The sequence below is a fragment of the Medicago sativa genome, chromosome 3, assembly GCF_051527215.1.
Source record: "Medicago sativa cultivar Bolivia chromosome 3, Bolivia_mono, whole genome shotgun sequence".
Lineage (NCBI taxonomy): Eukaryota > Viridiplantae > Streptophyta > Magnoliopsida > Fabales > Fabaceae > Medicago > Medicago sativa.
In genome coordinates, this window is record NC_140751.1 from 61,005,109 (window position 1) to 61,031,494 (window position 26,386).

Consider the following 26,386-nt stretch of genomic DNA (forward strand, 5'->3'; position numbering starts at 1 on the left):
TGTTTGGTTAACCTTATTGCAAATAAACATGACTCTAAATAAACATGATGAAAGCAATTATTTACCTTATTCTAAGTTTTTTTCTCTCTAAATTTTGGGTAGAAACCTTGTTCTAGGATTTCAAAAGGCACAATAAATCATCACGTGCATGGGCAAATAAAACTTGGCTCAATCCCTATAGAGGATACAATATTCCTAGCACTTGGTTGAATGGTTGGTTTAACCATCCACATTTCACAACTAGTTAGAATGCATGAAAATTTGTTTCAGACAGGCAAAGCTACCGCATTCGCCTTATCAACAAATATTCACCTCAAAACCAGATATAAACAATTTTCCTCCGTGTCTGATTTCACGGGGAAAGAGAGCAGAACCCGATACTTAACAACCAATAAGAAAGTTCCATATAATTCAATCTGCTCCACACTATTTATCAGCACACTTAAAAAATCATAATGATCCTAAAACAAATACAGTGATAAAATATCTCCTTGAGCAAAATTGTCGCTATTATAAGATCAAGCTAACAATTATAACGTTTGAAAGAGCAAATGAGAGGAACCAACCAAGCAATCATCGTCCTCTTGAAATTGCATCTTCCATCTCACCATGCGTTGAAGGGAATAGCTCTATATAGCGACTCCCAAGCGTCATTCTATCCTTTGCCATGGCTGCTTTTGAATCATCAGCATTTTCAAATTCCACATAAGCCTCCCCAGATGGTCTACCCTCTGAATTCATTACAATGTGGATCGAATCCTCCGACAACACATACTCCTTGAAGAACTCCATTATGTCATCCTTATTAGCAGAAAATGGTAATCCCCTCAGTCGCAACACTCCTGTGTGCTCAGCCGAATCTTTTCCTCCATCATATGATTTAGCTCGGGGAGCACTACGACGAGGGGAACCGCCTCGAGCATCTGAAACCTCATTTGCAATTGCCTTGTAGTATTCCTGCCTCTTACTTCTGAAAACTTCAACATATCTTCTACCTATGTTCTGCCTGTTTCTTTGAAGAGCAAAGTCAACTTGAAGAGGATATCCCAAAACACAGAAGCCTTCGCCAGAAAACTTGCCACCTTTGTGAACAAAAAGAACATCAACTATGTCTAGACCATGGAAGAACTCGGCCACATCAGTTTCAGTGCAATCAAAGGGAAGACCACGCAGTCGAACAACAGGAAATGGTGGAGGAGGAGGTTGGCTGACATATCCATATGGAGATGGATTGTACATATAACTGGAACCAGGGGAACCATAGAATGAAGATCCCGCGTCAACTGTCCGCTGACGTTTTGAAGCCATTTCACGCCCATCACCACCATCAGCAAATTTACTGAAATTTTCATCAATAACCAAAATTGAAGTCAATAAGCTTATCATTATAGTCAACCAAGACATAAGTTTAAGTACTCTAGGTTGTCTTTTAAAGTTTCAGTAATCATTGCAATCTACTCTAGAGTTTAGACATCTATTATGACAGAATAATTACAATTCATATTAACTGAGACAGGAAAAAAATCCTGTCAAAAATATTCAGGTTTGAAAATTAAAATAGGACAGACAATTAGATGAAAGTATATGTATGCAAAGAGACCTTCTGCATGTTGTGCACGGTTAAATCTAACAGCACCACAAGATTGAGTCAAGAATAAAGACAAAATTATGATCATCGACAATTGGACAATGGACAAGAATAAAAGACACATTTAGAGTTATCTTCTCTTCTGTCATCAACACTGGAGAAATATGTAAAACATGGCACAAGACAAACAATTAGATGCCCTCAGAGTAGTAAGGATGGATAACAGTACATAAATCATTTGAGAATGCTAACGATTTCCCTTGGGGGATTGGTTAAAGTTCTAAAATAAGTAAATTTGCATTAAAAAGTGGTGTAATTATTGTTTTTGCATTAAAAAGTGGTGTAATTATTGTTAAAAAAAAAAGTAAAAAACAAAGTTTCTATTGAAGATTCCTTAACCAATGCCCCTCAGGGCACTCGTTAGCAAGACCCTAAATCATTTTATCCACTATAGTTTAAAGTAGTTTGGTTTTCAAAAATCTCAATACTTCAAACTAAAAACCAACCCAAATGGGTGTAATTCAACATAGTTTGTTTGATATGACATATAACATAACACACATTTGGATGCATATATAACGTTTTATATATTGAATCACTGTTATCCTCAATGAATTCTTCTAAGTAGCTTATGGTGGAGGGTTGCAGTAGTCTAATGAAACTGGCTTAATCGTGAATTGACAACAATGTTGAACATGCATTTTTAAAATGGAAAGTAAAATTATGAGACTGACCTTGCATTCGTTTTCTCATGTCTTTACAACATTTTCATATACCAAACATAATCATCTATATGGCCAAGTCAAGTTTTTGAGAGGACGCATGCATGGTAAACGTCCCTTTCCTAGAGCTTGTCCTAATCAGCATAATCACTCAACTTTACTAAATGTACCAACAAAAAAAGCTATATTCTACCCAGGATCCTTATTTAAAGTGGGACCTCACTTTCATAAAACCAATACCCTTTAAGCAATAGAGAATGAAATGAATTGTAATTCCTTTAGTAAATGACTAGTCACTAGAAGAAGAAATTTGAAATCAAAGGGGCACGAACCCGAAAATAGTAGAAATTAACGGAAGACAAACAGTTCAGTAATAAAACAATAGTGTGTATTATTTCTGAAATGAAGAGATTACAGAGGAATGAGTATGCCTACTATCCCAAGCTAAGCTCCTTCAGAGAACAAAAATTCTGAAATGAAGAGATTACAAAGAAATGAGTATTCCTACTGCCCATAGCTGAGCTCCTTCAGAGAACAAAAATGCTCTCCGTCCATAACTAACTCGATGATTCTCCCAGATGCCATGATATTATATTCCCCTCCCCCTTCATTCCACTTTCTTTCTCTCCCTATAACTAACTATCCCTGTTTCCCTCTAAGTAGGCCCTTGACATATGGGCCGCGTGCATACAGATCAGGAATTTATTAGGCAAAGATTATAGACAAATGTGTCCCTCCATATAAAACTAGAGCGACAATATAGGGAACCAAGACAATGTTAATACAGAAAATGACACTCAAAATTAAAATTCCAAATCTTTTCATCATAGTATTAAACAAGATGATCTATACTGAAATGTCAATGACTTAGTGTTTCCAACTTTTCCGTCCAACACACAACATGAAGCAGAATAGACTCTAAAGGTATGTTTGGTAGTTGGATTTTGGAGGGCTCAGTCTATATTTGAAATATATATTTGACATTTTGAAAAAATTGAAAGAACAACATCACAAATGATAAAATAACACTTAAAATACACTTTTCTAAAACATATTCTAGTGTCCTTAATTTAAAAAAGAAAAATAAGCCCTTCCCCTCAAAACCCAACTCCCAAACATACCCTAAGCAATCATCATGACAGAAAGTGAATAGTTACACACACTTTAGTATAATCATAAAAGCACACCAAAACTACTAATCAGATCAAATAAAAATGAAAGTATACCAAAATGGAACAACAGATAAACTTGACAGTAAACAAGCTGCAAAAATCACAACTGCACAAACATTTTTCCATAAGCTCTTATCAGTTATCCTCTTGTTAACAGCACATTGAAAAAATATTCATTCTAAAGCAAATAATTAGGAAAAAATGAATCTTTCCACTTCTAGCATTCAGCTTTATACAATATCAGAATTCAGCTTATGTAAAATCACTACATATCGCTTAGTACTCCAATTAACACAAAAAAAATTGCATTTTGATTATTAAAAAAAAAAAAAAACCCTTTTGATTCAGAAACAGTTGGAATTGTATAAAAGAAATTACACTAGAACAGAATAGAAGAAGCGAGTTTATACAAACAAATCCTGAATTAAAACCCTAATTAGATGAGATTTTGAATTAAACCCTAATAGAAGCATATTACAATAAAAAAAAACAGGGGAAATTAGGGTTACCCTCTGTAAAGCATTGTTGTAGAAGAAATTGAAGGTTGCACGAAGATGGGGACTGATTCGTAGCAACGATGTGCTCTCTCGCGGTTGCCGGCTTATGTCTCCTACCGTTCGTACCCACTTTTTTTTATCTTATTTTTCCTAAATTTTTAACTTAATTTCATATATGGATTTGCTTTTATTTTTGTTAAATTACACTATTCTCCTTTGAAAAATGTATGTAATATTAACGATTTCCGGTTTACCCCTGTAATTTTTTTTTTTTTTAGATTTCAACCTTGTAATTTGAAGATTTTTGGTTTTGGAACAACATGAATTTTGACTGTACAAAATCGATGATATGACAGAGGGGTAAACTGAAATATCGATGATATGGTAGGGGGTAAACCGAAATTCTCTAAACTTACCGGGGGCGAAAGTACCTTAAATTTTGTAATTTGATGTCATGAAGGTTCAAAATAAAAAAATCTTCAAATTACAGGGTTGGAATCTAAATTTCTTTTACAAGGGGTAAACCGGAAATCGCTAATATTACAGGTGTAAACATATATTAACCCTAAATTATACTATCTTCGTTTCTTAAGTCAATAAACAGTCTTCTCTCTGCGAAACATATTAAAAAAAGTTACACTCTACTCTTTTAGAGAATTTTTAATTACATTTCCCTCCCCTCTGATAGTATAATAAGGAAAATAGAACTCATGCATGATCGTTAAATATGGTGTAGATCCATTTTATTATAATCAAAATTCGAATCATATTTCTTATATACAATATCAAATTAACATATAGTTTAAAAAATTATTATAAATATGATACAATACAAAATAAATTAATTTTTAAAAAATACTAATACCAATGAAATATGGGTAGTAAAAGAAGTACTTTATATTATAAATCATTAAGTTAATAATAAAATAATCAGAAATTTTTATCATTGACATTGAAATTAAAAATAAATGAAATATTTTTTCTTGAATGGTGGATCAAAATTTTTAGATTTCATAAAAATATTTATTTATGTAAAAATGAATCAAAATGTAGTACATAAATAGTATTTAGAGGATGGAAGTGTAATTCAAACATCTCTTAGAAGAGGGGAGTGTAATTCAAGTTTCTCTTAAAAGAGAGAAGTTTGATTTGCTCTTTAATTTTTTTCACATCCGAAGAAAGAAGTTTATAGCATTTCATTTCATTTTGTTAGTCGAAATGTGTTCAATACAATTTGGTATGTTAACCAAGACCTAGAAACTGACAGATAGTATGACTGCCTTTGCTAATTTATGGACTGTCTTATTTGCATGTTTCTGTACAAATTCAACCCTCGAGTTTATGTAAAACTGTCTAAATAGAGCTTTACAATTTTGGATAACAATCTCAAACTCAACGACATCATGTTTTGGGGAAGAAAAACTATCAACCACTCTCTTAGCACTAAGCTTGAAATCAACACGTCCTAAATTTAATTCATGAACACATTCTAAAAGCATATAAAAAGCCTAGAGCTTTACCAATATGTAGATCACATATTGGCCAGAACCATTCAATTTTTGCCATCCCTTATGCACATTCCTATCCCAACTTTGTTGGTCTGTTTGGAAAAAGACGCATTAATGTTGCATTTGAATCTTCTTGTGTTTGGCTTTGACCACTTAATACTACTACAAAGATTTTGGGTGATGCATGATGAATGGCTCACCGTCCTATATGGCTTCTAGACGTGTAGCATAGATTTTGCGTGCTCCAACACATATGATCGATCATAAACCATATCGTTCCAAACTCTATTGTTCATTTGCTTTCAAATGCTCGAAAGAACCTTAGAGAACAACGTTCCATCTTAAGTAAATAGTACCTGTTAAATTTTAAAAATAATACATGTAACCTCCAACACATGATGAATAAAATTATGAATGGTAGAAGATGTTGCCAACATACTCTAGACATTACAGCAACTTGGACATTGAAAAAAAATGTGAAAACTTTCTTCGTTCCCTGAGTTACACAACACAACTTATAGGCACGTAATTCCTTTATGTTTAAGTCTCACACGCATCGGAAGACAATTGCTGCAAACTCTCCACTTCAAATTTTTCACTTTAGGGGCACCTTATGTTTTCAAATCAAATCCCAAGATCCTTATACTAAAAAAAAATAAAATTAATTAGATTAGTGTATAGTTATTTTACACATACGTTCAATAATGTTTTGTCACGTCAATTAATAAATATGACAATTTATGTGTTTTCATATTAATTAATTGATACTAGTGAATAGACAGACACTAACGTGACCGTCTATCCGCTTTTATGTTACACTTATATTAAAAGAATAAAATATTTATTGAACAAAAAAAAAAAAGAATAAAATATTTTTGACAAATAAAAATTAAAATAAGATTATTGTTGTAATGTACAATATTGTTTCTATTGTTATGGATTATTTCTCATATTGTTGGGGTTTGTTCTTATTTTAATGGATTTAACTAATTTTTGAATAGTTATTTTAAATAATATTATAAAAATAATTACATAATTTAACTGAAGGGTAAAAAGGAAAGAAAAAGTCCACCCAATTTTTTTATATATTCCATTTATGTACTGGTATAGATGTAATGATTTTAATGGATTTAACTAATTTTTGAATAGTTATTTTAAATAATATTATAAAAATAATTACATAATTTAACTGAAGGGTAAAAAGGAAAGAAAAAGTCCACCCAATTTTTTTTATATATTCCATTTATGTACTGGTATAGATGTAATGATATGAGCCTAAAACATCTGATCAAAGTATCCCATAGATTATACAGCAAAAAAGCTCACATTTTCCACACCAAAATGGCCCAAAAACTAGGTCCCCCAACAATTACATATGAGGTGCTTACCTCGGCGCCTCATCTCTGCGCCAGGATTCTAGAAGCACCGACGTACACCACCATCTTTTGCATTAAAGAACTATCATATAAACACCAAATTGTTCCTAGCATTAAGGAACATACTCAAATTAGATAGACACAACCACTTATCTTGAATTTAGTTTCCTTATCAAACTGAACATATTAGAAACGAACTTAATTAGGAGTACCAGTAACAGTAACAACAACTAGGAGTGTACTGCTTGGAAAAAACACTATAAGTAGGGAGCTTTACCCTCAATTATGATCATAATACTTTTATTCACTTGCTAACTGCTAGCACATTAAAAACTCAGCAAATTACTACGAAAAATTGAGTGCCAGAACTGAACACGAAAAGATTGTTGTGAACTTGATCCAGTTGACATGTAAGTAGACATTTATCAGTTAGCAGGGCAGCTGGATCAAGTTACAAAACATCTATAGGAACACCTTCCCTTTCATCATCATTTATGATATAAATTCAAAATTTACGTCGTTTTATGTTGTTTTACATGCAATGTTTGTATATAGGTCATGTCATTTCATCTAAAAAAAATTGTTTTGATTTGAATGGGTGTGGAGGTTCTGGCATGAGTCAGAACGTAACTGTAGATAACTGTCGTTGGTTAGCCAGTGACAGTCAAGTGTAGATGGGGGCATTTTGGTCTTTTCTAGTTGCATGTGAGCAATTCTTTTGGTGAGAAAAGCAATTTTCTTTTATCCTATGATGCAATGGTTAAGTTTTTACCTCTAAATAAAGATGACACTCCCATGTTCAATTCCAAGAGTAGATATTTTGGAATTTTTAGTGAAATGTTTTTCCTCACAAAATGTGTGGAATGAGAAATCAAGAAGTGAAAATTGTAGGTTCAATCGTGCGACAATATGACTGATTAACTGTGGTTTACAGTATTGCTCAAAAAAAAAACTGTGGTTTACGGCTACAATGCCATACATTTTTTGATCTTATTGTTGAACGTTTTATATATGATACATATAAGATAAATACTACGTCATCCGTCCCTTATTACATGAATTTCTTGCCAAATCGATGTGTTAAAAAATGTGAAAGTAATAAATTTGTTTGAAATTATGATTTAGTTTTACATGTTTATCCCTATAATATTAATATCATTACTCGATAGCATGACTAAATTGATAAGTTTTATACATTTTAGGGATTCTTTATTGTAATTTTTTTTAGGCAAAAGGAAAAATATATTAAATAAAACAGAGCTACAAAGATGGGGGGCATTTGAGTTGACACAACTCAACCAAAAATACATCGTGATACAAATAAGTGGAACAACCCTAATCAATCCTAACAAAACAAACACCACTCACAAACGCAAGCGAACCTCCGTACGAGAGCGAAATCAGATTACAGAAAAGATTAAAAGTGAGTGTCAGTAGGATAAAAGATAATTGAATTGAAGAATTTTATGTCAACGTAGGTTAGTCTAGTTGATAAGGACTCGACTCATATTCTATAATGGCGCGAGTTCAACTTTCACAGCTAGTGTTAGGATCTTATTGATGGACAATATATCTTTATAAATGTCTTGAACCTTAAGGCATATCTTGATGTTGATAAATCCTTAGACCCAACTCACCTAAACTTTTTTAATGGTAAGTCAAATAGAAACATTCGATTAACATTGATCATATTTAATAAAAATATGAGTGTTAAATAGAATGTTCAAAAAATAGTGCTCTTAACAATCCTCGTGGGAAATTCTTGTAGAGCCTTAATTTTTCATTCAGCCAAACAAGAACTAAATAAACTGCTAATCAAATGGTGGGTGTAATAGTCCTAGCTAAAAGAATGTGAACATGGTTCAACATTTGTGCTACGTTCATCATAAATGCCCAAGCACATGTAGATACATTCATATGTGGACTGTGCACGAGTTTAGTTGGCAAGGGACAGTTTTCACTCGCCTTTCATACATGATACGATACATGTGTTATGTGTTACAAACACAAACGGAATCATTGCATGAAATAATGACAAAGATTCACCTCCACGTGGCTACATACATTCACCAAACTCATCTAACCACATGGTATCTTTGGTTGACAATTGACGAATTGATGAATTTTAATCTTAAAGAAGAAGCCAATGTCAATTTTGAATCCTTCACTTTTTCTTCTTTCATTTTTTTTATTTAAATTTTTCTGTTGGACAATTTTGGACCTCAATAATTTATATGGTTAACGTCCACACACACCCTTAAAAAAATCTCACACCCTTCTTTTCTTTTGGTTTACTTTTCCTTGCACCCTTCAAACTACTTCCTCTTTCTCTTCTTCAACCTTCAAACAAACTCTGCATCCGTCTTTGACCGTAACAGCACAAGTTTCAACTTTTTTGCATACCTTTTATTGTATACCTACTTAGGTGCATATTTTTGTATTGTTGTGTGTATCTATTTATTAAGTTTCATTCTCTTTTTAACACCACTTTTTCATTTGTGTACGTTTTCAAGAGTTGTTATTGTTATTGTTGATATTTGTGAGAGAGGAATATGGTAGGAGCAATATCTGTTATTGGTTCATCAATGATGGACTCACACACAGGTCCATGTTTGTGTGTGGATGCACTTCCAACAACTAATATGAATCTCAAGATTGGTTGTGGAGATGTTGTTTTGTGGAAGAATTTGATGGGAAAGAAGCATTTGGAAAAGCGCGGCGGCGGAAGAACTATGGGGTTGAGTAGTTCTTTTACTGATCCTGGAAGGGAATGGAGAGTCAAGTTTAGCAGAAGCTGTAAGAAGCAACGCAGTAATGATAGGAGAGTTACCATTGTTAGTGAGCTTGGTGGTCAATATGAGGACACTTTTGAGGATGTTAAAACGGTAACATGATCTAAATTTTGTTGGTTGAATTTGTGATTTTGAAAACTAATCCTCTGATTCAATGTTTGTAACATAGTTTTTTTATTTTATTTTGTTGTTTTATCATGTAAACTTTCTCATTAATGACACAAACACAAACATTTTTTGAGTCAAGATTGGACGATTCATATTTTGAGTTTGTATTTAAAATCTTATTAGGTGAAATTAGAATCTTAACCTAATATTGATGCTATAACTATTAGATTCAAGTCATTAGTAGAAATCTATTAATCACTGACACGGATAAAAACACCTTATATGACACTGATACGGATTGAAAGAATTACGATTATTTGAAAATGTATGTTATATATGTGATGCTTTCCTTTTGTATTTCCTCAACTTTTAATCTTTATATGTAATTCATTAAATTTATGTGCTTTTAGTTTCTCAAATGCTGCTTTAAAATTTTCTCCATTAGAAATATGAATGTACTTATACATCTTGAGCCTTCTGTTCAATAATGATCATTTCTTTGAAGTCATAATTCTATAGTTCATAGTTACGGAGCCATCTCAAATTAACAACTCATCAAGATGCATATTCTATAGTAGCTTGCATTTTCAAGAGTTATGAAACTTTTATATAAATTAGAATATGGATTTTTTAACATATCTTCCACTATCACAATTTTGTTGCTATATATGTTATGATTACAATAAGTGTTGAAAGCAATCTAACATAGCTCATCTTTGTAAACAGCAAATGCTCAACTATTTCACGTACAAGGCTGTGAGGACTGTTATGCAGCAGCTGTATGAGATGAACCCACCTAAATATACGTGGTTTTATAAGTAAGTGAATTCTTTATTCTAGGAAGAATGTTTTAATGAAAACCTTGAATATAATGTTTTCTATTTAGACGCATGGTAAGTGTGTTTTGGATATACATGATGACTCTAATATAGGCAATCCTAATCCCTTTCGTCTTAAGGGTTTTCCATAAAACTTTTCTAGACACTCTATGACACGCCTTCTTCAAATCAATGAAAACTAAGTGCAAGTTTTTTTATCCATTTGATATCGCTCGATCGCACGTCATAGTAAGTAGATCGCTTTCATGATCGACCTCTCAGACATAAAAGCAAATTGATTATCAGTAACCTAAGTCTCTTTACTTAGTCTCCGTTCAAACACTTGCCGGACAAAATTGAGCAATTTTGTATATATCCTTCTTGTTCTTATAGAGCAGGATTAAAGTGTTTCGTCTTCACTTGCCCAACATTTGCTTTGAGCTCATAATTTTGTTAAAAGGTTTAGTGAGTCATCCAATGTCTCTACTCCAAGATTTTTCCAATGTTGTTTGACCCAACTGCATTGTCATTGATCATCCTTTTTAACACTTTTGTTCCCTTGTGTTCTAGAATCAGAAGAAAGAAGGTATAATTTCTATATTCGCCTCTAATGTCTAGCATATTAGAGTCAAATAAGATCTCATATCCTTCCTTAAATAAATAATTGGTCAAATGCATCTAAAGGTCCTTTAAGTTTTTCGTTTTTCCCAAAATGGTCCTTTAAGTTTCAAAAGTCCCAAACAAGTCCTTTTAGTTAAAGGACTTGTTTGGGACTTTTGAAACTTAAAGGACTTGTTTGGGACTTTTGAAGCTTAAAGGATCACTTTGGGAAAAACGAAAAACTTAAAGGACATTTAGATGCATTTGACCTAAATAATTCTTTCATCTATCTTTTATATCTTTCTCTTGAACCAAAACTCTACCTTCTTCATCACTCATACACTTCACTTGATCCAAAACCTAGACAAACGGCAATCCTTTTTTTCTACTTTTAAATCGTGCTATTATGTGTTGAACAAAAAGAGGGGAATGGGTAGCTTACTTGGTTGAGCTAAAGGGGTCAAAAGAAGTTAAAGGTCTAGGGTTCAAATCGGAAGAAAATAACAACCAACATACTAACATTTGCAATTAAAAAAAATGTTGAACAGAAATTTATTAAATGATTTATTGAGCAATACTTCCGTCATGTTCATTTTCTTTTTGTGCTTTCCATGTCTACTTTTAAATCAAACATGAAACAAGTTTTTTTTCTTTCTTTTTCTTTTCTTTTTTGTGTAGTTCAGTACTTCATTTTTTGATCCTGGTATATCTCAGTCGATTTGTCCTTTAATCAGCTTAGGTTACACCTTTAAGAAAAAAGTTGATGTTGTTATACATCTTTTGAAACTTTGACAACATATATTTGTTTAGATTTTTACAATCCCATATAGTATGGTAATTACTTAGATAAATGATATTTATGTTTTGTTCTATGTTGGCAGTTTTGTTGTATCAAACAAACCACAAGATGGAAAACGTTTTATCCGATTGCTTGGGAAGGTACTCTTTCATTCTTACCCTAGTTATTATTCATTTCATCTATATATTGATAACTTCCACTAAAATATAGCTATACTCAAAGTCTTAAGTGTGTTTTTTCTTTAATGAGTTTTACATGCATGTCGCATCCATTTTTTTACCCTCAGTATCCAAAATTTGCATCTGATTAACTCGAGTCGGTTCAAGTGAACGCGTATAAGAGTGCAAAGCTCTTTCAACGCCTAATTTTTCCATTCGCAAGACTCGATTCTGAGACATTGTTTAAGAAAACCAATAATACATTTGAATTTGAAGTAAATGTATGACTTAGATGTTGCCATGAATATTTATATTCACTTGACAGGAACAACAAGAGCTTGCTGAAAGAGTGATGTTGACTCGGCTTAACCTTTATGCTAAATGGGTCAAGGTAATGGAATTCAAAATTCACTACATATATCCAAAGACATGTAAAATAATTTGTGAAGGCATTAACCATTGTTTAACAATATTAATCTCTATGTGCAGAAATGTAATCATGCTGAGATATATAATCAAATATCAGATGAAAACTTGGAGTTGATGAGGGAACGACTCATGGAGACAGTAATATGGCCCTCAGATGACAGCAGCTCAGAATTAATTGGCTGATATGAATGAACATTGTTCCTTTCTGTTTCCAACCTTTTGTTTGATTCCTAGTCTAGGTGTAAACTTTATTTTTATACCAACATTTATTGTTTCCAAATGTGTCATTTTCCCGTAACAAGATTACCAGATATATATTATGTAAATTGTGTATATATCAGCACCTTTTAAATACAGAGTCCATTATATTGAATTGTTTGAGATGAAGGATTTATAATTGGGTTAAAAACTTGATGCATTTGCGTAGAGTGTTTACAACAATAAACCATAAGTTTCAACTTCGAAATTCTTTGGAATGGCATAGTATTTGGTAGAGACCATACTCTATGCCAAGTGTAAGTAACAAGTACCGCCAACATACAAATTTGAAATAGGTAGGTAGTAATTAATTATGGACACTTGTTAGCATTTTCCATGAATTATAGTATCATTTTCAACTGTGTTGCAAATAGTAAACCAAAAACGAGTCAATATTGAAGTAACTGTCTTGTTATCAGTAGCCAGAACGGGATAACTTCAAGCAAACAGTTAAGCTCCAAATTGTAGCAGAAGCTAAATACACAATGATAGGGCATTCCACCAAAAGGAGATTAATGAGCTGAACGGGACCTCAAAAGTCAAAAACAGGGACGGATGCAGAGAAGTCACAATTTCATTACTCTATTTTTCCTGGTTTTTCTTTCTATTTCGCTTCCATACATCATTCTCACACCTCGCCTGAGTGTGAGAATGTCATTTTTGTTTCAAAAAATACCAACACTTCTTACATTCTTCGTTCAACTCGCACATGACGAATAATAATTTGAGGGTCTGGCATGAAAATTACTCTTGAACTACTCTATTGATAACTAGTGAAAGAAAATGAACATGATAGTGCACAAATGACATTACAATTATAAAAAAGAAGTCTTTGAAAAGTTCTTTAGAAACAAAATACAGTGCAGCCTCTCACGTGAATGCTGTAGATATTGCAATACAACTTTGGAAAAACAGCGGGTGCTCAATATCAAGTACAAATTAAGTGCAATAACCCACCGGATCATGAAATAAAATGCTGCAACTTACATTAATCATGACTACTCAGATAATTACAAAGTCTCAAACTGAGGTGAATGAATTTCACTGGACCATAGCATTGGTGTCGTCTTCATCAACTTCTCCTGTTTCACTGAACATGTATTGACTTTGATATTCCATCAAGTACTGTGTCGATCTTTTGACATCCAAAAACAAATTGTAAACCCGATTAATATCATCCAATTCAACTGTCTTTCCCTTTCTCTTTTGGCATGCCAAAGCAGATGCTGTGATTAGATGAATGGCATAGCGTAGAGATGTTTCTACACCTATTTTGGTTAACAAATGCTTTGCTCCTTCACTCATGTCTACGTCTTCCTCTTGGCATCTGATATCCAGAATTTTGCGAATTTCATCCTCAGTGTAAGGTTGAGTAGAGATGATGAGTAGGCGATCAAGTAGATCAATGGGAATCCCATGTGGGGATTTGTAATTTGTGCCTCGAATAGTTGTGATGCCTCTGTTGGTAGCCACAACTAAAATGGGAGACATTTCATTCTCCAGAGCCCGATTGAGGAATGAAAAGCACTCTATGTCAAGCATGTGTACCTCATCAATGAAAAGGACACCAGGCACAATCTCTGCCTTTCCTTCTTCTTTCCACTCTGCCACTTTCGTGTCAATTTGTTCCCTGACTTCTGCACGAATTTCACCCGTGTCACCGGTGAAAAGAGCCAGAAATCCCTGCGTTCTGAAATTAACACGAGAGAATTAGATGATAAAACCAAGAAGCAACTTGTAACACAAGAAAAAGGAGGTAAAGAGCTAAACAAACCAACAAGTTGGAAAATTTAATAGAAAGTTTTACATCTGGAAGGAATGATTTTAGAGAGAAAAGGGCACTTCATCAAATCACTAAATGCAAAGTATACAACAGTCAATTATCAAAGCTGTAATTGACTAATTGTTGATTTTGTTAAACACGAATCTCAAAAATAGTGCACTCGCTTATCCCAATCTCGACGAAAAAGGGTCAGTGAGGTCCAAAATGATCACCTCACAAAAATAAAGCATCATGCTGCTCAAGACTTAGGGCTGACTTGGTAAATCTAAATAAATACTAATACTTCCCCACCATGCACTGATTGTAAGCAACGATGTAAATCCTCATAGAAAACTTGGATAACATTGCAATACAACGCTAAGAGCAAATTAATCAGGAGTCACCAAAAACATAAAAGAACAACCAAATTTTTGACACAGATCTATTCACCCATTTCAAAGTCACACAGTTAAAAGAAACTCATCATATGGAATAAAAATTAAAAAATGAAACTAATCTAAAACAAATCATTGGTTTAATTGTGTCCCAGCAGCATGATGTGGCCACTTGTTAGATTACAGCCAATTACTCAAACTATAACTTCAGAAAAGAGATATTATGGGCCAGTTTAGATTGCCTTATTTCAGCTTTTCTACTAGCATAAGCACCCGTGAGACAGTTTGGGAGAACTTATCAAAACAGTTTATGACATGTCTTTAAGCTGTTTTCAAGATATTTCCATAAGTCCTCCAAGATAACTTATGGAAACAGTTTATAACTTATATGCAGATAGTTTAACTTCATTTTATCTTGTGTTTATCCAAACAGGACCTACATACATCATTGATAATCTTTTTAATTTACCATAAAAACAAACATTACCTTAATATAAAGCTAATTAACAAGTTAAGCTTCATTTCTATTTTGAATGACCTTTTTATATGACTTAACATTTTGAGAAAAAACTTGTTCAAAAAAAAAAAAAAAACATTTTGGGGAAAAAGGGCACTTCATCAAATCACTGACTGCAAAGCACAGTAGCACACAATATTCAAGTACCAAAGCTGTCATTGACTCATTCACTATCGATTTTATTAAACACGAATCTAAAAAATAGTGCACTCGCTTCTCCCGATCTCGGCAACAATGGGTCAGCAAGGTCCAAAATGATCACATCACAAAAAATATACCACCATGCTACCCAAGGCCACCATTGGCAAGTCTGTATAAATTCTACCTCACCATGCACACAATGGATGCATCAATCTAAATCGTCAAACAAAACTTGGAGAACATTGCAATACAACTCTAGGAGCAAATTAACCAGGAATCTTCAAAACCATCAAAGAAACAACCTAATTTTTTAGAACTGATCAATTCACCAGTTTCTAAAGTCACACAACTATACTTCTCAATTGTATTTGGATGAATCAATAGTCTTATTTTATTTTAAAAAAACTCATCATATGAAATAAAAACTATACAGGCGAAACTAATCCAAAACAAATGATGTGGCTTCTTGCTAGATTATAGTTAATTACTCAAACTATAACTTCAGTTAAGAGATAATATCGACCTATTCGGATTCACTTATTTGAACTTATGAGCCTATATGGGAGAACTTATGCAAACAGGTTATAACATGTCCATAAGCTGTTTTCAATTTCAACATATTTCCATTAGCTCACCGGTATAGCTTATGAAAACAGCTTATTCTTATAACTTACATGCAAACGGTTTGACTTTATTTAATCTTTTGTTATAGAAATAACTTATACACAAACACTTAATTATGTTGTTTTTACAAATGGTACCTACATAAACCATGGAAGCACTTTCATTTACCCTAAAAACAAACATAACTTCAATATAAAGCTAATTAACAAGCTAATCAACTGAAATGATAAACAAATTATGAAAAGCAAAAAAAGGGGTTAATTAAATTAAGAACCTGCTATTAATAACATCAATCTCATGAAGAGTAACACAATGCACCACCTCCTTCCTCTTCTGCAACTCACCATCAGGACACTGCACAAACTTCACCTGAGGCCCCATAGCATCAAAATCCCTCGACCGCGAAAATGATCTCCCAAGCTTCGTAATCTTCCCTGAAGCCTTATCAATTGCAATCACATCCCCACTTGTCACCTTCTCCTTCCCAATCGCCTCAATCATCTTCGCCCCCAAATCATAAACCGTCTCCATCTCTGTCGACTTCAACGTCAACTTCCCCGTCTTCGCCGCAGCTCCAGCCACCGCCGGACGATCAATCTGAACCTCAACAACCTCACCTTCAATCACCTCCGTTTCCTCCTTAATTCTCACTCCTATAGCCTTCCGAAAAGCTTGTGTTAAGGCTTCAGTTTTCGACATCTCCAGCGAGAAAAGCTCACTACCAGCAATCATGGCGAAAGGAGTCTCAAGACCGAGGGATTTCGCCATTCCCATTGCAATAGCGGTTTTGCCAGTACCTGGCTGACCAGCTAGAAGAACAGCGCGTCCGGCGATTTTACCGTCTTTGATCATCTGAAGAATGACGCCGGCGGCTTTGCGAGCGGAGACTTGGCCGACCATGCCTTCGGAGACGGCGCGTGGCTCTAAGGAAGAGTCGAGACCCAGGCCACGGATGTGAGAGTGTGCTCCCACGCGCTCTATGCGCGTTAGGTCGCGGGTTTCAGAAAGTTTTAGCTCCGTCATGGTTGTGGCGGCGATGGAGATGGAGAGAGTGGAGTTTTGAGAACGAAAGGTTTTAGGGTTTTAGGGTTGAGAGTGTGTGCGCGCTCTCTACTACAGGAGTTTTGCTGGTTTTGAAGATGTTTAAGCCATCAAATCTCAATTTTACCCATTCACTCCTATTTTTTGAATTAAAAAAATTAAGATTAATTCATCCATATATTAGTATAGTACATCAGTTAGTATAGTACATCAGTTGGTATTCACCCAAAAAAAAATAGTACATCAGTTGGTAAAAAAAAAAAATTAAGATTAAAGTTGTTTATCATGTTCAATAGATATTTTTGGTAATATTTTCTCAAACGCAAACATCAGTTGAAAGCACGTATAAAAGGAGTTCATGTCGAGCTCAATGTTTGTCTTCGGTCAGATCTCATTAATTTAGAGATGGATCTTCAGAGACGATACTCCATTGTTCAAGAGGAAGAGAAATTGTTACGGTATCAAATATCAAGAGAAAATTGAATTAAATTTGGTAATAAAAATACCAAATTTTGTCAAACTCATACCATCATAAGAAGGAGAAAAAACATGGTGACTGGCCGACTGCCTTAAAATTGATGATATTTAGTGCTTAGATGACATTGTCTTGAAGAGAGAGGCCTCTACTTTCTTTAAACGACTATTTAGCCTAAATAATCATTGTGATCCCACTAATTTTGGCGTTGAATAATATCCCTCAGATTACTCAAGATCTCCCCACCCTTCTTTTGAGTCCGGTTTCTGTGAGAGATGTTAAGGATTACCCTCTTCTCCACGGATCCTTATGAATCCTCGGGTCCAGATGGCTTCCAATCGGTGTTTCTTATTTAAGAATTATTGGAATACAGTTTCTAAGGATGCTTGGACTTTGGTTTCTACTGCTTTTGGTTATATTGATCATGTTCTCACTGATACTCTTATTGTTTAGATTCCAAAATTTGATGTGCATACGTGCCTAAAATACTTTCATCCTATCAACCTGTACTTGTTCTGTTGAAACTGATTTCTAAGATTCTTGTTCGACGTATAACGCCTTATCCGAAAGATCTTATAGGACCACTTCAAAGTTGCTTTATTTCCAACAGAGGCACATCAGATAACTCCCTCACAACTCAAGAAATTGTTCACTACATGCAAAAGAAGAAAGGTAAGGCTGGTTGTCTGATGATTAAAATTGATTTTGAAAAGGTTTATGATAATGTAGTTTGAGATTTTTTAAACTAACTTTAATTGAGTTCAGATTCCCATCTCGAATTATAAACTTAATCATGAGTGGAATTACATCGTCCTCCCTTGCTTTAAAATGGATTAATGAAAAGCTTGATGATTTCCATCCGTCTAGAGGTCTTTGACAAGGAGATCCTTTCTCCCCATATTTATTTCTTTTTTGTATGGAAAGATTGGTCTTACTCATTCCGGAGAAAATGGAAAGATTAATATCAACGGGTCTGCAATGTTTCATATATTCTTTGTAGATGATTGTTTAGTTTTTGCTAAAGTCACCTCCTCTCAAGCAAGGATAGTTAAAGATGTGGTTCAATCCTTTTGTTTAGCTTGAAGGATGAGGATTAATGTTCATAAATCTGAATTCTTAACTTCTATGAATCTTTCTAGAACTAAAGTGGCACACCTAGAGAGTATTATTGAGTTTTGTCAAACTGCCAAAATTGGAAAGTATCTTGGATTCCCTCTTCTTTTCGATAGAGTTAAGAGTTCAGATTTCTCATTTATTTTGGATCGTAATAATATCAGTCTAGCATATTGGAATCGTAAGATGTTGAGCAGATCATATCAGATCAGGTATGATGATTAATGCATATTTACACAATGCAAAGTCTTTGGGTGCATGAAGGAATCTGTGATAAGATTAATTCTTGCATCAATCGATTTATTTGGGGTGAAAAGGGCTCGCATTGGGTAAAGTGGAACAATATTTCTCAACAAACGAATTGAGGTGGTCTTGAGATACAAAGGGCCCGGCTACATCATTACTTCTAGCTAGGCAAACATGTTTGGGAGCTTCTTCATCACCCTGATAAGTTGTGGATTCAATTACTATTTGTCAAATATCCTGTAAACTCTCTTTTTTGTTTATAGTCATGGGTATATTGGATCTTCCTTCTCATGGAGATCTATGACGAAAGTGACTGCAATTCTTAACAATGGGTTTATTACTAGAGTCGTTTTTGTTCATATAAGTGATACTACAAATCTCCAGATTTGTGATGTGGTTCTTGGAATTTTAATATTTTAGCTACTCAAATTCCCGCAGACATTACACTTGAAATGCAAAGTATTATTTTGAACAATTTTTTTTCAGAAGCTAAATTGAACCACCTAAATTAGCATGATAGAGAATTGAACCTGATACCTTGAGGAAGAGCACACACCAGGTCCCAACCCAATACCACTAAGCCAACCCAAGTGGGTTTTATTTTGAACAATAATTATGCAAACCTTATTATTTGGGCGGCTGATATTTCAGGCACTTACGGTACTAAAAGGGCTTATATGTGGCTTTTGTATATCAATGATCATAGGCTATCACATGACAACAATTGGTTATGGATTTGGGAGTTATATGTTGCTGATAATATAAGGTTTTTTGTTTGGCTAATTATGCATGACAAATTATCGAATAACTCCATTAGGATTCAACCATCACACGACTAAAGATGGCTCTTGTCCTGGATGTGTGGTGGTTGAGGAGACAATTTTGCACACTTTGAGGAATTGCCCAAAAACATCTAGAGTTTGGCATTTTTTGCATTTCCTAGTAATCACATCTTCTGGTCGGATAATTGCCATGAGTGGATTACTCCTTCTCCTGTGTAGATTGTTTCATTATCATGACCTTTTATACAACTTGTGTGACTTGTTTATATTTGGATAACTTATTTTATAACATTGTATCATTTGTTTTGTTTGATTTGTATGGTTTGTGGTTAAAGGAAGCTGACCCCTTACACCCAACATTTCAGGTACTGATGAGTTTGATGAAATGAAGCAAGAATGATGAATTGGTTCAACGCGCACGGGAAATAGAAAATGGTTTTTTTTTTTATTGAAAATGTAATTGTAATTTAAAATCTTTTAGAAGTGTATTATTTTTAGGGTTAACTCATTAGAAAATTCAGATGTGGATTTCTTCCATTTGAAATTAATCAATTTAAAGAATAATTTTTAATTGGTTTATTTTAATTGTTTTCTTCTAGATAATTTTCTAATTGTTTCCTTCTAATAATTTATTTAAAAATTAAATAAATAGTCTCATTTTTAAATGATCTTTTTTTAAATAATGTGTTGGATTAAAAATCCTAGACGTTACAATATGTTATAGCAATAATCTCCGAACAAATACTTTTAGGGTGGGACAATCTTGCATGGTGTGTGCTTTGATTGATGTATGCTTGTTTGCTTTCTTTAATTTGTACTTCGTTTTCTTATGGTGGATGACTCCTTATGTGATTTTAACTCCCTATCTTTTTTCCTAGGGGTGTAAGTGGTTTGGACTAAACTGATGAAACCGAAAATCCAAACCGAACCAAACCGAAAAAAATATCCGACCTTGTTTGGTTCCATTCAAAAACGAACCAACCAAAATTGATGTAGTTCGGTTTGGTTCTTGGATTTTAATTTTGAGATCCAAAGATCCGATAAACCAAACCGATGCTAACCATTTTAGTAATATTATCCTTCTACATACACGCACGCACGCGCACACACGCTTGCGCACACACTCATATACTTGTGATTAAGCTCAAAATTAAGTTCAACATAAAATACTCCTTAATTTATTCACTTTCTCCTATTATCATCTCATCTCATCTCTCACACTCTATTTCGTTTCTACTAAATAGAAACACTAAACATAAGTCTCACATGATCTATTGTTCCTCACCGTCAATGTGATCATTCATCTCATGTTAGTTTTTTCATGTTAATTATACAAAGTAGTTTGAAAAAGAAAGAACATGGAGAACAAAGTCCTATGAAATATTTGAGCATGTTGTTGACATGAAATACAAATTTGTGAAAATATGAATTTTTTTAATTGTATTTTCAAGCAAACCGATCAACCAAACCGATCCTAACCAACTAGTTTGGTTCGGTTTCTTTTTTGAAAAATACTAAAATCCGAACCAAACCAAACCGATGAGGATTTCATTGGTTCGAACATTTTTTTGACCAAAAACCGATCCAAACCGAACCGTTACACCCCTATTTTTTCCTGTCCCACTCATCACATTACATCTTTAATCTGCAATATTTGCCATATGAAAGGAAATTACAACAACTCTGATTCTTTTACGAAGGACAACCTTGGGTTGCAGCTTAGGAATATTTTTTTTTTGATAAGGTCATAGCATAAAAACTTAGATTAAGAATAAAAATATGATATATTTTCCAAAACTAGTTTATATTTAACTTATACAATTTCGTTTCTTTAATTACTTCTTCTTTTTATATTTCATAATTCAATTTTTTTAAGAGATATTTTACAATCCAAATTTTAAACACAAACAAATGATATTTTTTGAAGAAGTACAAACAAATGATATATTATCTACTAAGTCTTTTTATTTTTTTTATTTTTTACAAAAGACAATATTGATTCATTCAAATTAAAAGAGGACATCGAGAAAAGTACAAACTCAACATCACTATAAATGAAAAGACTTATTTGTATATGTAGTCCCAACAAATAGGGGTCACTTGAGTTTTGATCCCTCAACTTACTAATCCTTTTAAATATGATCTTCAAATATTAATCACTTGAGTTTTGGTCCCTGATCCCATTTAAGCGATGACATGTCACTGATTAGTTGATGTGTCAATGATGACTGTGTATCAATGGGGCTAACTCATTCGGGAGAAAATGGAAATGAATCAATGGCAACCTATAAAGATTAATATCAACAGGTCAACAATGTTTCGTTTATTCTTTGTAGATGATTGTTTACTTTTTGCTAAAGTCACCTCCTCTCAAGCAAGGACAGTTAAATATGTGGTTCAATCCTTTCGTTTAGCTTGAAGGATGAGGATTAATGTTTATAAATCTGAGTTTTTAGCTTCTATGAATCTTTCTAGAAATAAAGTGGCACATCTAGAGGGTATTACTGAGTTTTGTCAAACTGCCACCATTGGAAAGTATCTTGGATTCCCTTTTCTTTTCGATAGAGTTAAGAGCTCTGATTTCTCCTTTATTTTGTATCGTAATACTACCAGTCTAGCATATTGGAATCGTAAGATGTTGAGCAGATCAGATCAGGTACAATGTTTAATGCCTATTTTACACAATGCAAAGTCTTTGGGTGCTTGAAGGAATCTCAGATAAGATTAAATCTTGCAATAATCAATTTATTTAGGGTGAAAAGGGCTCGCATTGGGTAAAGTGGAACAATATTTCTCAACCAAGGAATTGAGGAGGTCTTCAGATACAAAGGGCCCGCTACATCATTACTTCTATGCTAAGCAAACATGTTTGGGAGCTTCTTCCTCACCCTCATAAGTTGTAGGTTCAATTACTATCTGTCAAATATCTTGAAAACTCTCATATTTTTTTATGGTCATGAGTATATTGGATCTTCCTTCTCGTGGAGATCTATAACAAAAGTGACTGCAATTCTTAACAATGGGTTTATTACTAGAGTCGTTTTTGTTCATATAAGTGATACTACTAATCTCCAGATTCATGATGTGGTTCAATCTAACATTTGTGTGTTTGGTTTGCAAAACAGTAAGTACTGGACATAACAGTACAAGACAGAACAGCACAACACAAGGCAGAACAGCACAGGACAAATTTTTTACGGCAATGAGTAATTTTATGTTTTATATGATTTTTGGGGGACAAAATGCTATTTTGGTATTTTATACAACTTGTACGTGGGACAAAAAGTTGTGCTGTGGTTTGGTGAGGGACAAAAATATGAGTTTTTGTCCTGTCCCTTGCCTCCAGTTTGTCCTGTACCTGAAACTGTTTTACAAATCAAACACTGGACAACTAGAGTTGTTCTGTCCTGTCCTTCATTTTTTAGCAAATCAAACGCACCCTGGAATTTTAATATTTTAGCTACTCAAATTCCCGCAGACATTAAACTTGAAATGCAAAGTATTATTTTGAACAATATTTTTTTAAAAAAGCTAAATTGACCCACCTAAATTAGCATTAGAGAGAATTGAACCTGATACCTTGAGGAAGAGCACACACCCAGGTCCCAACCCAATACCATTAAGCCAACCCAAGTGGGTTTCATTTTGATAAAAATAATTATGCAAACCTTATTATTTGGAAGGTTGATATTTCAGGCACTTACTGTACTAAAAGTGCTTATATGTGGCTTTTGTATATCAATGATCATAGGCTATCACATGACAGTAATTGGTTATGGATTTGGGAGTTATAGGTTGCTGATAATACGAGGTTTTTTGTTTGGTTAATTATGCGTGACAAATTACCGAATAACTCCATTAGATTCAACCATCACATGACTAAAGATGGCTCGTGTCCTGGATGTGTGGTTGAGGATACAATTTTGCACACTTTGAGGGATTGCTCAAAAACATCTAGAAATAATTAAGCTGCACGGTTTTTAAATAAGGTGCTCTTGTATACTTCACTCATTATTAAAACAAAAAAATTCTTTTAAATAAGGTGCTCTTGTATACTTCACTCTTGAAACCGAAACTCTTTTGAGGAGGTAATTTTTTTTTTTTTTTGAGGAGGTAATAGTATAACGTCCTAATATTTTATCATTGTCTTTTTAATATATGATCTAGTCAATAAACTATTTTTATGTGTAAAGAAATTGATGGCAATGAATATTAAAAAAAAATGATGGTAATGAAGTACCTCTCATTTTAATTTAAAGTAAAAAAAATAACTTGAACTCTTACAATACCCCCACTTCACCTACAACTTTATATATAAAAAAAACAACTAGAACTCTAGTTAAAACAATTAATTCATATAAAAAAAGGTCATAAAAAAGGAAACCGAAAAAGGAAAATTTAAATTGAAAATATCATTTTTTACACTTAAAATTTTAACTCACAAGTTTCATTATACCAAAAAAAAAAAAACTACACAAGTTTCAAGATATATATATATATATATATATATATATATATATATAGAGAGAGAGAGAGAGAGAGAGAGAGAGAGAGAGAGAGAGAGAGAGAGAGAGAGAGAGAGAGAGAGAGAGAGAGAGAGAGAGAGAGAGAGAGAGAGAGAGAGAGAGAGAGAGAGAGAGAGAGAGAGAGACTATATTAGTTTCCTTAACAAGCGATTAGCTGATTCTGTAGCGTCTCACCCACTCATATAAAACTGAGAGTCTTGATTAAGGATGTCTCGTCTAAGTAAGTTGTCTGAAGCCGATTTCTGAGAAGACGCCAAACAAACACAGATACCTTCAAAGAAATGTCCTTACGCCAAAGAAGATCTGATGTCCTTTTACCCAAGAAGATCCAAAACAGGTGAATGAAAACATTGCAAAGTGGAACTCGCAAAAAATAAGAGCCCGTTTTTATAGTTTTTTTTTAAGAAAAAAAAACATTTTTTAAACAAAATAATCATTTTTAAGAGCATATTGCATGCGTTTGTTACGGTTTTTAAAAAAACAAACACTATGAGTCTGTTTGGTAAACCACAAAAAAGAGCTTTTAGCTCTTAGCTTATAGCTTATAAGCTCATTTGACAAAAAAAAACTCTGTTTGGTAACACTTTTTGACCATGAGCTTATAACTTATTTCACGAGCTTATAAGCTATTTTTCAGAAGCTATTCTAAGTAGCGTTTGAACTTATAGCTTATAGCTTCTCATTTTTTGTCTCATTTTACCCTTATCAATTTAACAAAATCTATATTTACCCTTTGTAATAAATAACTACGTTGAAGAAAAACATGACACTTTTAATCCCAGATTTCACTTTAACTAAATATATATGCTCACGCTTTTATTATTTTTACAAAATATATGCTCATGTTTACAAAAATAAAAACTACATTTTTCCTTAAAAAAATATATGTTACGTTTACCTAAATAAATCATATTACGTTATGTTTAATTTTGTTTTTAAGTTTAAAAACAAAATTTTGTTTGATTTTGGGTCAATACGATTAATTTTGTTTTAGAGGGTAACAATTATTTTTTTTAAAGGTTTTGTTTAATTTTTTTTTATAAAGTCTAAAAACTGAAATAAAATCAATTTTAAATAAAACATTAGCCAATTTATGAATTTAAAAATAACATATGAAAGACATATTAGATTAATATGTTTAAACTATGAAATTTTAAATATTTTAAATATCAATTGATACAAATTTTATAATGCATTAAAAATACCCTTTTATGTCATTTTACGTTTATAAGCTAGTTGAACCGCTAATTTTACCAAACACTTCAACTAGCTTATCAGTCATCAGTCATCAGCTAGCTTATCAGCTAAAAGCTATCAGCTAGCTTATCAGCAAAAAGCTATCAGCTAGCTTATCAGCTATCCGCTATTTTTACCAAACAGAGCCTATGTCTCTAATCTGACTTCTAATTTGAGGCTTAGAATTTCTTATGCTACAATAGTGAGGTATCAATTTGATTATGATGATCTCAGAATAATTTTTCATACAACACAATTAAGGATATAACAACCAGTTGCATTATTTCTTTTACTGGGTTTGGATATATTATCCATTGTCCTAATCAACTCAGTTAAACACACGAGGACACAATTGCATTATTAAACTGTTTCTGATAGACTTAGAGTTGCATAAGCTTTATTAAAAAACAAGAAAAAAAGAAAATCAAAGACCGAGACTATATAAAATAAAAATCGAGAATTGTGAACAAGTAGTAGTATTTATAAACTCAAGATCAATAATTGATTTTTAAAATGAATAGCCAGCTAAATTTAGCTAGCTGTGAAGTTTGTACGATTAATTCAAAAGTTTGACTTTCAATTTGTGGATGTGTACTCAATACAAATTTAATGGGTTGCTTTTCTAATGCTTAGAAATGTCATAGTTAGTCTCTGCTGCTATTGTTTCAGGCAAACGCAGAAAGGGGAAGATAAAGATTCTTTG

At 33.2% G+C, this 26,386-nt stretch overlaps 3 protein-coding genes across 3 annotated transcripts; 1 reads left to right on the forward strand and 2 right to left on the reverse strand.

Annotated features, from left to right (window-relative positions):
* Positions 1-381: 381 nt before the first annotated feature.
* LOC146938836 (RNA-binding (RRM/RBD/RNP motifs) family protein) lies at positions 382-4,122 on the reverse strand. The gene is made up of 2 exons (XM_085752738.1): positions 3,992-4,122; positions 382-1,339 (listed from the first exon to the last, which is right to left on the reverse strand). Exons 1-2 carry the CDS (start codon positions 4,003-4,005, stop codon positions 574-576), a joined length of 780 nt encoding a protein of 259 aa, XP_085608864.1. The 5' UTR covers positions 4,006-4,122; the 3' UTR covers positions 382-573.
* A 5,030-nt stretch (positions 4,123-9,152) lies between these two features.
* On the forward strand, positions 9,153-12,940 carry RBCX2 (Chaperonin-like RbcX protein). The gene is made up of 5 exons (XM_085752740.1): positions 9,153-9,748; positions 10,490-10,581; positions 12,063-12,120; positions 12,464-12,529; positions 12,628-12,940. The coding sequence occupies exons 1-5, from the start codon at positions 9,416-9,418 to the stop codon at positions 12,748-12,750; spliced, it is 672 nt and encodes a 223-aa protein (XP_085608866.1). The 5' UTR covers positions 9,153-9,415; the 3' UTR covers positions 12,751-12,940.
* A 659-nt stretch (positions 12,941-13,599) lies between these two features.
* LOC146938838 (uncharacterized) lies at positions 13,600-17,369 on the reverse strand. Its single transcript, XM_085752739.1, has 2 exons — positions 16,539-17,369; positions 13,600-14,515 (listed from the first exon to the last, which is right to left on the reverse strand). Exons 1-2 carry the CDS (start codon positions 17,285-17,287, stop codon positions 13,867-13,869), a joined length of 1,398 nt encoding a protein of 465 aa, XP_085608865.1. The 5' UTR covers positions 17,288-17,369; the 3' UTR covers positions 13,600-13,866.
* Positions 17,370-26,386: the final 9,017 nt, after the last annotated feature.